Source organism: Psittacula echo, assembly GCF_963264785.1.
Source record: "Psittacula echo genome assembly, chromosome: 13".
Taxonomy (NCBI): Eukaryota; Metazoa; Chordata; class Aves; order Psittaciformes; family Psittacidae; genus Psittacula; species Psittacula echo.
Window position 1 is genome coordinate 3716505 of NC_137749.1, and position 12587 is coordinate 3729091.

General features: G+C 55.8%; 1 protein-coding gene across 1 annotated transcript in view; it reads right to left on the bottom strand.

The window, feature by feature from the left end:
* Positions 1–12587, bottom strand: part of NCOR2 (nuclear receptor corepressor 2) — a gene marked incomplete at its 5' end in the record, with an annotated part of 161738 nt that overhangs the window by 53118 nt on the left and 96033 nt on the right. Inside the window, 3 exons of the mRNA XM_080629008.1 lie at positions 2284–2346; positions 5120–5292; positions 6178–6302. Coding sequence (XP_080485134.1) covers positions 2284–2346; positions 5120–5292; positions 6178–6302 — 361 coding nt within the window. The remainder of the gene's footprint in view (positions 1–2283; positions 2347–5119; positions 5293–6177; positions 6303–12587) is intronic.

Sequence of the window (12587 nt, forward strand, 5' to 3'; positions counted from 1 at the left end):
CCACTTGTTAGATGTCAAGGGGAAAACCCAGACTGGGGCGAGAAGAGAGAGCAGACTTCACAGACTCACAAAGGTCATGCCGGAACCTCCCGGTTCATCAAGTTCAGCCCTGCAACACCGGGCGCTTAATCAAAACCTCCTGCTCTCAGGATCACGGCAGCGGTGCAGGGAGGCAGTACCAGGAGAACACGCTCCCCTGTCATTACAGCAATCTCTGCACATTCTGACAGACTGGTGAATCAAAGTTTATTGTGTAATAAAAGTGTCATTAAGCAAGAACTTTCCTCTCGCTAGGTTTTTGTTCCCCTAGTTAACTTTAATAACATGGTGCTCCCCTTTATTGTCTCTTCCGACAGACACAGTCCTGCCTTTTCCCGCTTGGAACTCTCCATGCAGCTCTGTGTCTCTGAAGCAGAGCCGACAACCCTGGCATCTCACTGTCCCACACCTGTTTCCCCTTACAGGAACAACATGGGGTTTAATGCCATGCATGAGAATGCCAGGGGTGAGCGGCAAGGCCAGGCTGATCTCCCTGCTGGTGGGCACTGGGAGCAGAGGACACCGTCCTCATCGGCCCAAGCACCCCAGGGCGTTAGGGCTGATTTTCCGTAGGACTCACATCTTGTTTAAGTCCCTGAACCAGCCACTGTGGGCTCAGGCTGCTACCGGCACCAGGGAAGAGCTTTTAACAGCTGAGTCCTTACAGTGAGAAGGATAGTGCCCATGTCTCTGTGCTGGGTGCCCACCGCCTCCTCCAGCCTCTGAGGTTACCTCCAGCCTTTGCAGTTTGCAGTTGGAAGGCTCCACTGCACCGGTCCCTGGAAATGCCAAACAGAGCCAGTTTGAAGCATTAAAGCGTCTGCTTCCTGGCAAAGGGGAATTTGGCTTCTCTGCACAAGTCTGGTGTTGCAATCTCGGTTTCCCAGGTTGTAACGGAGGGGGAAAACATCAGCAATCGGGCTTTACACCAGCAAATCTCCCTGCCTCGTCCTGGCCCCTGGGCTGGAATAATGCTACGTGCTCCCACACCTCATCCTTCCTCCACGCAGGCTTTGGCAGCTGGTTTTAAGACTCCTTAAGCGCACCTCCAGCATAAAACAGCAAGAGGCACTTTTAAACAACCAGATGAGATCTCCAAAACAAAGCAGCGCCCGGATAAAATCCTTCCAACGACCCTCCCCTGCTCAGCACCTGCTCACCCCATTGCCTGGCCCCGGGCCAGTTGGGTTGATTAAAGTCTATCTATTAAGTTTTGTGTCTATAGAGAGCCACGCTCAGCGACGCGCAGGATTGGCACCGGCTTGTAAAGAGGGTTGGAACAGCTTAAAGGGGAGTGAGCCAAACACTTTGGGATATTCACAGGCAAAGTAATCCAAGCCCACGGCTCCCACCGGCACCTGGGCAGCCGGCGCTCCAGAACGTGTAATCACCATTGCCGCAGCAGGTGCATTTTCCAAGGCGAGCCGAACCTGCTAACAGGCCTGTTTGCCTTTGCCATCCCCACATGGCACACTCATTTCCATTTTAATTTCCCATTTACAGCCCTCACCGGGCCAGGAGAGCCGGCAGCGATGGAAGTGGGATGCACGGGCTGGGGACACGAGCTCGACAGCCCATCAACAGGACGTGACTTTGGCAAAGAAGTGAAAGCCGCGAAAAGAGCTGGCGCAGGAGCGGCACGAGGAGGGGAAGTGGCAAGAAGGGCTCTGCTACACTCAGCACTTTTTAAACACGGTCTCAGCAAAGGCTTTGAATCAGCTCCAGGATGTAAAGTCACCCCACGCTGCCCGCAGCCCGGCACTGTGAGCTCCCCGACACGTGGCTGCGGAGTGCTGGGGTTCACCATCCTCTCCCCAAGCCCCAGAGCTGTGAATGCTTTGAGAACGTCTGGAACACATCACACCAACAGCACAAACCTCCGGAGAGAGGGGTGAAGCTGCACGTCGTGCTACAAGCACCAGAAGCTGCAATAAGCACCAAGCAAGGTGCCTTCCTGCTTTCCTATGACCAGCTCCTGCCTCGCAGGACAGGCCAGGCTCCAGCCACAGCCCAGACATCCCTGGTGTCAGCACAGGGCTGGAGAGGCTGGGCACATCATTGCCTGCCTCTCCCAAACAACTTCTGAGTCTCACTGGGAGCAAACCAGCAACAGGACAGGCAGAATCCAGCCCCACAGCTCAGGGCTACAACCCTGCACCGACTGCAGCACTCAGACACCATCCATCCCTGACTGCCGCGTTAGCTCCAGCGGAACAAATAGCAGCAAGAAAACAAATGGCTCACCTTTTTTAGCTGTCTCCATCTCCTCTTCAGTCCAGCGAGAGCTTTCATTCATCTCCAGAGAAGCTGGAAAGGAGGAAGAAAAAGAAAGCAGTCAGTTGTGAGGGGGAACCCGCAAGTCCGGGGAGCTCAGAGATACCCAAATGCCCAAACCCCATCCTATGCCCTGTTCCCTACAGGCACAACAAAAAGCTGTGTGGTGCGTAAGTACTCCTGCAGGGAAGGCTGTTGTGGTGCAGGTTCTCAAGTCTTTTCCACACCACGGTAACCCATGCATAGCACCCTTCCTGGGACATGTCTCAGTGATGCAAAACCTTTACTTTGGGACTGGAAGAGAAGCCAGATGGCTTGAGGGTGGCAGCAGATTTCCTGCTGATTTGGTGCCACGCACTCTGGCCCACCAACAACAGGCACCAAAGACGGAGCTGGCTTTGGCTGTGTGCTTTGGAAGTGGCAGACGCAGGGAGGGACCGTCACCCTCGGCACAGACGGAGGAACAGCATCACCACGGTGGTGACTGGCTGACCGCATCCATCAAGGGAGTTGGCCATGCTTGACCGTGCCATCACCAGGCTCTTGGACAGCTCAGAGCCGTTTCCACCCATACTGAGGGCTCCCCCAGAGCAGCACCCATCACAAGGGGATGTGCTGCTCCAGCCAGGAGAGGGATGTCAGCACCTGAGGCTCCTCCTCTCCCCCATCCCAGGCACAGTGCTGGGGACACCGAAGCCCTGCATAAAGCCTTCACTATGCAACAGTCCTGTTGGCAGCCTGGCACTAGAGTGAACAGTACAATAACAAACCAGAGTGTGAGTCAGAGGCAAAAAGCAACTTGGTAAGGAAACAGATTTCCGGCTCAGGCTGCCAAGGGGTTATTACTCCAAACAACAGGCGAAGCATTATTTCAACAGTGATGAGAGATGTTTTGACAGTGTCCTTTCAAAATGGAAAACAGGCTGATAGGTTCAGGATAAAGGATATGGGTAAGGAGAGAAGGAAGCATCTTCCAAGAAGCTCTATAAGAAGCTGAGACCCTGTGAGAGGGCAATGTGGGCTCTGATGCCCTCTGCATTGGGAAGTGGCATCTCCTTCACAGCTGGCTGAGCACAACTGCAGGTGCCACCTCCTGGAAGTCCATGCAGGTCAAAGCCTCCCCCTAGAAAATGCATTTTCCCCTTGGGATGCTGGCCAAGAGGGAGGGAAATGGAGACCTGGCCGCGGGCAGAGCCCGGGCCACGATGCTGGTTTACGTAAAAGAGAGTGTCCCCAACATGCTGCAAGGCCCCTCGCCCAGCTGGAGGATCCCTGTTATTGTATGGGAAAGAAATGTCAAAGAAACGGCCCGTTTGCTTTGATTGATGGTATTTACTGAGGTTGCTCAGTTATGAAACAGATGCCTACGGGGAGCTCCGGCACGCTGCAGTTAAACCACAATATGGTTTTGTGTTGTTTTTTAATGTTCAATTGGTATTTAAAATGCAATAACTTTCTTAGCCAACCTAAATTAAAGCACTATTAGAGAGACATGAAGTGAAACCAATTGCTCAGATATGTCACTGGAATCGATCCATTCCCTCTTCCCAATTTAACACGGTCTGAAGTCTTTTTCTCTGCGTTTGCAGTGAAGTTTATGAAGGACTCTGAGATGCTGGGATAAAAAAGAATTCCTGTCTAAGTTCTTGCCATTATCTGCTGCTTCTTTGCAGCATTGCTTAACAAGTTGGAGAGGGAGAGCAGGGCTCTGTTGTGCCGGGAACTATTTATATCGCCTGTATGAAAACAGCGCTCGCAATCAAGGCTTCAGCCAGTTGTCAGCAGAGGAACAGGGAGGCGAAACACCTCCAGGTGATTTATAGCACATGGAACAGAACAAGCAAGAAACTGCAGAGCAAGGAAACCGAGAGGAGTCACCCTGCTTTTATTTTTACCTGCCTTTAGGTAGCACAGTAATAATTTTGTACTTGGTAAGAGTAAAGTATAGGAAAAACAGCCAAATTCCTTGATGTAAGGCTTTTGTAAGTCAATACATGAGCAATTTCCCAAGGTGGCCACTACGGATGCTGCAGATGTGAGAGGCAGATGCACCTGATGCGCGGCTGCGGATGCTGCCATGAATTCCCATCTAGCCTGGGACTAGCAGCATCATGCTTGCAGCCATGGGTTAGGGGTCCTTGCTAGCCCTGCTTACTAGCCAGGGCACTAGGGACCAGCATGGAAAATGCTGCTTTTTGGGCTAAACAAGTGCAACCCGAGTGCACACCATGACGTCAGCCGTGACCCGCTGCCCCCCTCACCATGTCCTTCAGCTGCAGAGATGGGAAGGGACCAGCTAAATTCCCAAGGCCAGGGGGTCACAAACCCCACAGGCTGCAGCTGCTCGAGCTCCAGGCAGGTTTGGAAGCAGAGAGGGCCGGAGAACTGGCAGAGACCAGGATGGCAAAGCAGGCTCCTTAGCAGAGATCAAGGGCACTCAAAGCCCAAACTGCTGCAGAGTGAAACACATCTCTGGGAGCAGGAGGGACACAAGCCCTACATGAACACAGCCAAAAGTGCTTCTAAACCCCTTCTTTTTGTTCTGCAGTACTTCCTCTCTGAGGCCATAAACCACACTAACAGCCAGGACAGGCCAAGCTTGCAAATGCCTTTGCTCTATCTGGGTGAACTGGGTAATTTGTGAGATGGAGAAATCTCATTGTTGCTCCCTGAAACGGAGGATTCCATGAAGGAGAACCCTCCTCTGTGAGCAGGGAGCAGAGCACGGTGATGCCCCATCACACCAGAGAGGACAACCAAAAAGCTGTGCCAAGATCTCCCCATCCCCATGCCCACTGCTACCTACCGAGCTCCGCGCTCTGCTGCGGGGCAGTCGCCTCCTCGTTGTTGGCTTCATTGGCCATGGAGCGGGTGATGCGGCCCTTGCGCCTGCCCTGGCTGTTGGCAGTTTTCCGACCCTTGGAGGTGACCGTTTCCTTCTCATCGTTGTCTTCCCCGGATGTGTCATCGTTCTTGTCCCTGCAAAATCAGAGAGGAAAGGGAGAAACCCCCGTTGTTGGGTTGGTCTGATTTTTAGGTCAAGCAATTATTCCTCTGCACATGTTTGGGGATGAGGGGTTTTTGCTGGGTCTTTGGAGGTGGGGGGAGAGCTGGTCTGCATTTGTTTTTGCACACGCAGGCTCTTTTCCTGGCTGGGATTGGCGGTGGGGTGATTTGTGGTGGGGCTTTCTTTCTGCAGCTGGCTGCAGCTCCACCACCAAGTGCACGCAGAGACCTGACGGAGACAGGTTTAATACCAGACCATTCAAATTCATCCCTGCCTCCTCCTCATTTATCTTCCTGAAAGGACCTGCTGGTAAATGTCTCTGCAGCCTAGATATAATGAAGCCAGATGTTCTTTTAAACCAAGTATTAAGCCCATTACAGATAGCTAGCGGTCTGCGTGCCAACCTTTCCCTGCCACGGCTCCGACACTCCCTGTTTGGTGTGAGGGAGGCAGGGCTGGCTGAAGCCCTTCATCTGGGAGCGCTCACGTTGCCATCAATAATGCTAAAGGTGAAGTGCCGCGCTCGGCTGCACCCAGATTGCTTCTCTGACTCCCAGAGGCTCTCACAACAGCAAAACAAGCTGGAGGATCAGCGTGGCTTTGCGGGTTGATTGGGTTTATATATATAAAAGAGCTTATCAGAGTTGTTTTTCCAGGTTGGGAGCAGCGGGGATGAGGAATAAAGAGGAGAGCAGGCTCCGCTCTTCCCTGCCTGCGGAGGAGGTGCAGTGGGCACACATGGTCCTGCATGGGGTCAGGCAGCCCTGGACTATGTTAGGTCCAACCACTGTATCCTAACGCTGCATCCCACCACCACATCCCCAGCCCCTCAGCAGGCAGGGAGGGATTGTCCTTACTTTGTCAGTTCTTCTTTGTCGTTCTCTGTGTCCTGCTTGTCTTCCTCCTTCTCTCCCTCTTTCTCCTTCTCTTTCTCTTTTTCATCTTTATCTTCTTGGCCGCTCCGGGGCATTTGCTGCTGCTGCTGCAAAACAAGGGACGTAAAACAAAACAACCCCTCAGCGCCGAGGCGGATTCATCGCAGCACCTGGGCCAACCTAAACAAACGCCTCGAAACAATGCTGGGGGCGAGCGGCCAAGAGGAAAGAGCGCTGCAGGCAGAGAGTACAGCAGGGTGCTTGCAGAGGCCATGGAGGCTGAAAGCTTTCCGGGGAGATCAGAGGGAGTTTGGGCTCCTGTTGCAAGCAGTGGGACAGCCCCAGTGGCTCCCCCGGGGTCAGGCAGTGAGCAGGGAGGTGAGAACAAGCCCCTGTTCCCCGTGGATGATGACTGTCACGATTTGCAATCGCGATTTGCAGCCGGTGGGATTCATTTTGCTGGAGCATGAAGGAGATGGGGGCATCAGAGAAGCCTCAAGACTCAGCAATACCAATGCTGCGATCTCTTCCTCAAGCATCTGACATGGTCATGCACCCCAACTGCTCCAACTCTATTGCTCGGGCCATGGTACCCGAGGGAGGGACACAGTGATTATAATAGCTCTGGATTTTGTTTCAACAGCTGCAGGAAGGAGGATGCTGGGGAGGCCTAGTTCCCCTGACCTCCCTTCCCTCTGGCGACTGGCAACCGAGAGGCATTTCATAGAGAAGTAGAAATTAGAGGCGGAAATGATTTATTAAACCATCCTGCTCCAGGCTGCTGGCTCCAGGAAACCCACCCTGGGCTCGCCCAGCCCCTGACCAAGCTGCAGGGCTTCCACCATCCCTCGGGAAAGGGTTTGGTGATGTAATGGGGGGAAATTGCCTTAAAGTGGATTTATCAGCAGAAAGTATGGTCCCAAGTGGCCTGGTCTGGCTGGCACACAGCCATTTGGCAAGTGTGGATGAGGTGTCCCTGCCTCCCTCAATCCAGCAAGATAGGCCTGTCCCTGATATGGGAGGCTGCCTCCAACACAGGCATCCCTGCAGCAGCGGCACTGGGTGCAAGCTAAACCCTCTGCCCTCAGGGGCTGTTGCTAAAACGAGAAGCGTGGAGCTGTCACAACAGGCTTTGGAGCAGTTGAACGAGCAAGCTGCTGATTCTTCCAGGCCCTGGTTCAACACAAGTCCTCAGAACACAGCGCTGCCATCACTGAATCCCTGCGGACTTTCAGTTCCTCCTTGCATGGGGGGAGGCAGCTGTGCCACCAGGACACGGTTCAGCAGCACACGTGTGGCAGGCATGGCCAGCCCCTGCAGCACCCCCATGCCAACACACGTGCTGAATGCACCCACATCAGCTCACACCCCCGCTGCACCCCCAAGGAACGGCTCCGTGGGATGCAAGGCTGGGAAGATCCAGGGGAGGGGGAACCAGGGAACAGTTCACACTCGGTCACACACAAGATTTTCCAGTCCATAAATCTCTCAGGCTTGGGGAATGAGCTGTCTCCTGCAGCAAATGGCCAACAACAGCATCGCACCCGGCGTGCCAGGCACTGCCATCACCAGTCCCCAGCCCAGGGAGAAGGAGGCGGATCGGGATCCTGCCTGGCTGCACAGGAGCAAGGGGCATCGTCACACACGTGTCCCCATCGCTGCTCTGAACCTGGTGACTCCCTGAGCCACACCAGGGTGAACCCTGCGCATGAGTTCAGCCCCAACAAACGCCTGGTTGTCACCTCTGAGGGCTGGGGGGGTAGCAGGGCAGGCTCTGCTGTCACCACCCATCCCTTCACCAAGTGCTTTGGCAGGGGAGGGGAGCCCAGGTGAGCTTCACGGTATTTCTATCACCCCATCGTGAATATTTTCTTCTGAGGGATGGGGATCCCTGCATCCTGAAGATCCCAAGTCCCTGGGGGGTAAACCCAGCCCTTCTCCAGCTGTGACTGTATGAGCCCCTGCCCCTGCATCCAGCTGGCAGGGGCTCCCAAGGGAAGCTTCAACATCATCTTGTCTCCACACTTGCCTGAACCAGGGGGCTGTCACCCCAAGCAGCCATCACAGCTCCTCCCCAGAGGAACAGGATGGGAACGTGGATCTCCCTGGGCAAGAGCAGGGGTGGAACGGCAGGGAAGAGGTGCGAATGGCCATGGTGGCTCACACTGCAATGTAAGTGCTTCCCTGGAGAGGCATCTGCCGAGCTCCAGCATGACAAGGACTGGCAAACCCCATAGCCTGGCTTCAGTGCATCCCTCTCCTCTGGAAGGTTTCAAGCCCAGCCTTGTAGGACATCAAATTAGGGCTTTTCCACTGCAGAGGAGCATCTCGATCCAAGGATGCCCTCTAGTGATTGCCCTGCTCCAGACCGATGGGTGCCCGACACCAGGAACGAGAGCCGGGCGGGCACAGCACCCTGCGCACAGTGGGACAGGATGGGACAGGACAGGAGGGGACAGGACAGGACAGCTCTTACCTGCCAGGCTGAAACACATAAATTGGGCAACACCATCACCATGAGGCCGTGGCTGGGAAAACTGTCCCCAGCTCCACCCGTGGCTGTGTTCATGTCCGCATGTGAAGGTGGCTTCGAGTCAAACACTGCTTTGAACCCTGGCAGGCATGCAGTGACGGCTATCTCCTGTGCTAGGGCTTGGTTACGTGTGGGGCACCCCCTGAACACCCCAGGAAGCACCTCTGGGGACGGTCACACTCATGAGTGACACCGCACATCCCACCCAGGGGTACGTGCTGGGCTGGAGGCTGCAGGGCTGGTTGAAGCACCCAGAGCCCTGGGGAAACAGGCACCCTGGGGTCCTGAATGCAACCATGTGAGAGCTCAGCTACAAACAGCACGTGGAGCAAGGAGGGGGGACACCCCGCAGGGACCAAGTACAGCAGCTGCCTCAGCCTGCCCATGCTACATGCTCTACCCCAAACCTCAGCCCGCTCAGCATCGCAGCCGGACCATGGCACGGCACAGCGCCGGGAAGCCACAGCCGGGATACCATGGGCCGGCCGGTCCCCCGCTCCCGGCACACGGGGAGGCTATTCTTAGTGCTGGATGCGGACCAGCTCTGCATGATTCAAGGGACGGGACGCCATCTCAAAGCGTGACAGGCCAGGAAATGCTTCCCCAATTACGAGCCGATGTTTCCCTCTGATTCACGCTGCCCCGGTTAGAGGTGGACCAGCAGGTGGGTCAGCTCTTAGCGGACACACCAAAGCCCAGCACCAGAACTGCTCAGCTCCCAGCAAGCTTCAACCTCTCCTCACCTACATCCCTGCCCCCCTGGGGATGAGGCACCCTGTCACCAGCAGGTACGCGCTCCCCACCTTGCACAAGAAGGTGAAGGGACGTGCCCGAGGCCAGGGAAGATGCCTGTGGCAGAGGGCAGGGCTGTCCCTCCTGTCCCTCCCTCCCAGGTCAGACGCTCTAACTGCTGGACCACCCTTCCTCCTCCTCACATCGCTGCTGCTTGTTTTTGCTGTCGACACATCCTGTTTATTTAGAAAGGCCCCAGGACAAAACTGCACACGGGATGAGAGGCCGATCCCGCTCCGAGTCCATGGGGACGGGCGGCCTCCTTCCCTGGGCTCCGGCATGAGCTGATCCATAATTACAAACACCTGCTCTCCTCTATCCCGATTTCCCACCAGCCCTGGAGCAGCTGGATTGGAGCAGAGCGCTGCCAGCATCTCGGGAATACCGCGTGTGCCGGCCACCCCCTTGCCCCAGCACCCGGCTCCCCTCCGGAGCGACACTCGCCCTGCCCAGCTCCATTGGGCACGGCACAGGTTTTCAGCCACTCCGAAGCTCCAGCTCCAAGCATGCTTTCAGGGGACAGCAGCTTCCAGGTAAGTCCCGGACAAGGAAACACCAACTCACTGCATGCCCAGCAATGGGTCTGCCGGAGAGAAAAGTCCCGGCAAGGAAGAGGTGCAGCTCCTCCCACTCTGTTTACTTCCTCTGTCGAAGCACTGCCTGCTTCTGGAAACAGGATGGGAGGACAGGAGGAGGTGGGGGAAAGCAGCTCCCCAACCTTCACCCTCCCCAGCCCTGACGGAGACACCCGGTGCTTTGGCACGGAGACAGTGAAACCAGCCAGAAACCCCCTCCCAGCCAGCACTGTGTCCCCCTGCCTCCACAGCACCCTGCTCACAGGCTCACCGCGAGCTCCGGACCCTCATCCCCATCCCAAATCACTCACCTCCCCGCTCCCTGGCTCCCGTGAGCGGCCGGTCCCCGACAGCCCCATCGCCGGCTCCCGGCCCCTGCTCACCGCCCAGCCATCCGGGCGCGCTGTGCCTCACATTCTCCGGCTCTGAAGGCTTCCTGACGATTTGCATAGTTAAGCCGTAAACTAACCACAACATTCCTCTTATGATTTTGCAATCTGCTGGAATAACGTGGTCGCTCTAAGTCGAGTCGATGAATCATCATCTATAAACCACAGCTCTCGTCACCGGGGCTCTCAGTGCTGGCTGCAGCCAGCGTGATTAATCCACCAGGATGCCAAGCTTAACCTACGGCACAGGGCTATTTATTTTCCAAACTTGCAAACCTCCGGAAAATGACTGCTCCTGCCTTCCTCATCTCCTTCCCTGGGAGATGAGCGGGGACCATGCCAGAGCCCAGCACACAAACCTCACTCGCTGCCCAATGGGCATCCCCGCGCTAACCACCAGACAGGGCACCTTGCAAATGGGGGCACTCAGAGCCCCCTTCACTCCCTGCTATGCAGCACCCTCAAAATACACACCAGAACACCACTGTCACCAGCATGGCTCAGTTCCCCAGCCCTGGTCCTGCTGGGGACCTTCTCACAGCAGCTCTCCCTGTGATGTTTAGCTGAGCTCATCCCTAGGAGTCTTGTTCCCACCCCAGGACAACCAGCTTTTTCCATCCCTGTCCATGCCACTTGCTGTGGAACAGGCTGGCAGGGAACTGGCTGAGGCCACAGTGATGGCACTGTGCAAGAGCCCACTCCCAAGCCCAAGTGCTGGTTGGGAGTGAGAGCTCCTCTCTCTCACACCATGCTTCGGAGCCAGCCTGGCTGCACAGGGAATGCCACCTGGCTGCCAGCAGGTGCATCTCCTCCACTGCCATCATTATGGGCTCTTACAGAACATGAACACACCACAGAAACCACCAACTCCTGTTTGCTCCTTACATCAGGAGGGAGCAAACCATGTCCAGAGGGAGCCGCGTGCGCCATGATGAGCCGTGAGCAACTGGTTTTGGTGCTGCACAAACCCATCCACAGGCACCACAGGCAGCAAGCGCCAGGGGTTTTGCTTGAAGGCGGCTTTGCACAGCCCTTGCTATGGGCTCACAGTGTGGTGATGCTTGATAACCCTCTCCCCATCATGTCACACCTCGACAGGGACTTGGCATGAGCCCCATCCCCTGCAGCAGCCAGGAGCGCCTTCTCACTGTGCCGCCTTCTGCGTGCAGGGCGCCAGCTCTGCGCTTCTCCCACGGGTGACTTCAGACCAATGGCATTTATGATGCTCTGCAGGGGCACTCGGCTGCGGAGCAGGCTCAGGCCGAGGTCACTGCACGCAATCAGGGAGCTGCAAATTAAAACCAGCTCGAGATAAGCCCAAGACAAAAGGCCTGCACTAGGCTGGCCAGGAGCGCTTGGGGTTTGCTTTGCTGCTTCTCTGGGAACCCCAGCATGCCTGTGACGGCCATGTGTGTGCATGAGGGCCTCCTGGCATCACCCTGAAGGTCCCACAGGGTCCTGTACCAGCACCACTGGGCAGGATGCACTGCACTGGGCAGGATGCACTGCACTCTGCGGCACAGTTGGCAGGATTTGGCACTTGGGTCCCCATAGGACACTGAACAGAGAGAGCATCTCTGCCAGGAGCAGGGCTGGCATAACAGCCATGGCTTCTCCACAACCTACATCCATCCTTCCACCTGCTTTCAAACTCTCCCTCTGGCTCATCACACCAATGGGAGCTGGGACAGGGACTCAGCATCAGCCTCCTCTTTAGCCACCATGCTGCCCAGGCACCTGAGGAGCATCCTTCCCCTTTTGCTGATGCCATAGCAGAGGTAGGAGCACCCATCATTGAGGTTTGATGCTGCATGGCCAGTTATAGCACTGCTCCCTGCATCTCCCTACCCATCCCATGGATGGATATGGAGCACAGGGAGGATGGCTTAGAAATACATTTATGTACCACAAAACTAACTCACAGGGCCCAGTGGCTCTGATCCAATGGTCTGGAACGCCTCAGCCCTCACTGCCACCCAGTACTGCACAGCCTGGTTTCTCACGACCATGCATGGCACCCTCCACTCATGAGAGAAACCACAAAGCAAAACAAGCCGCTGCCAAAACAACAAGGAGAGGAAGAGGAATGTCTGCCGGCGACTT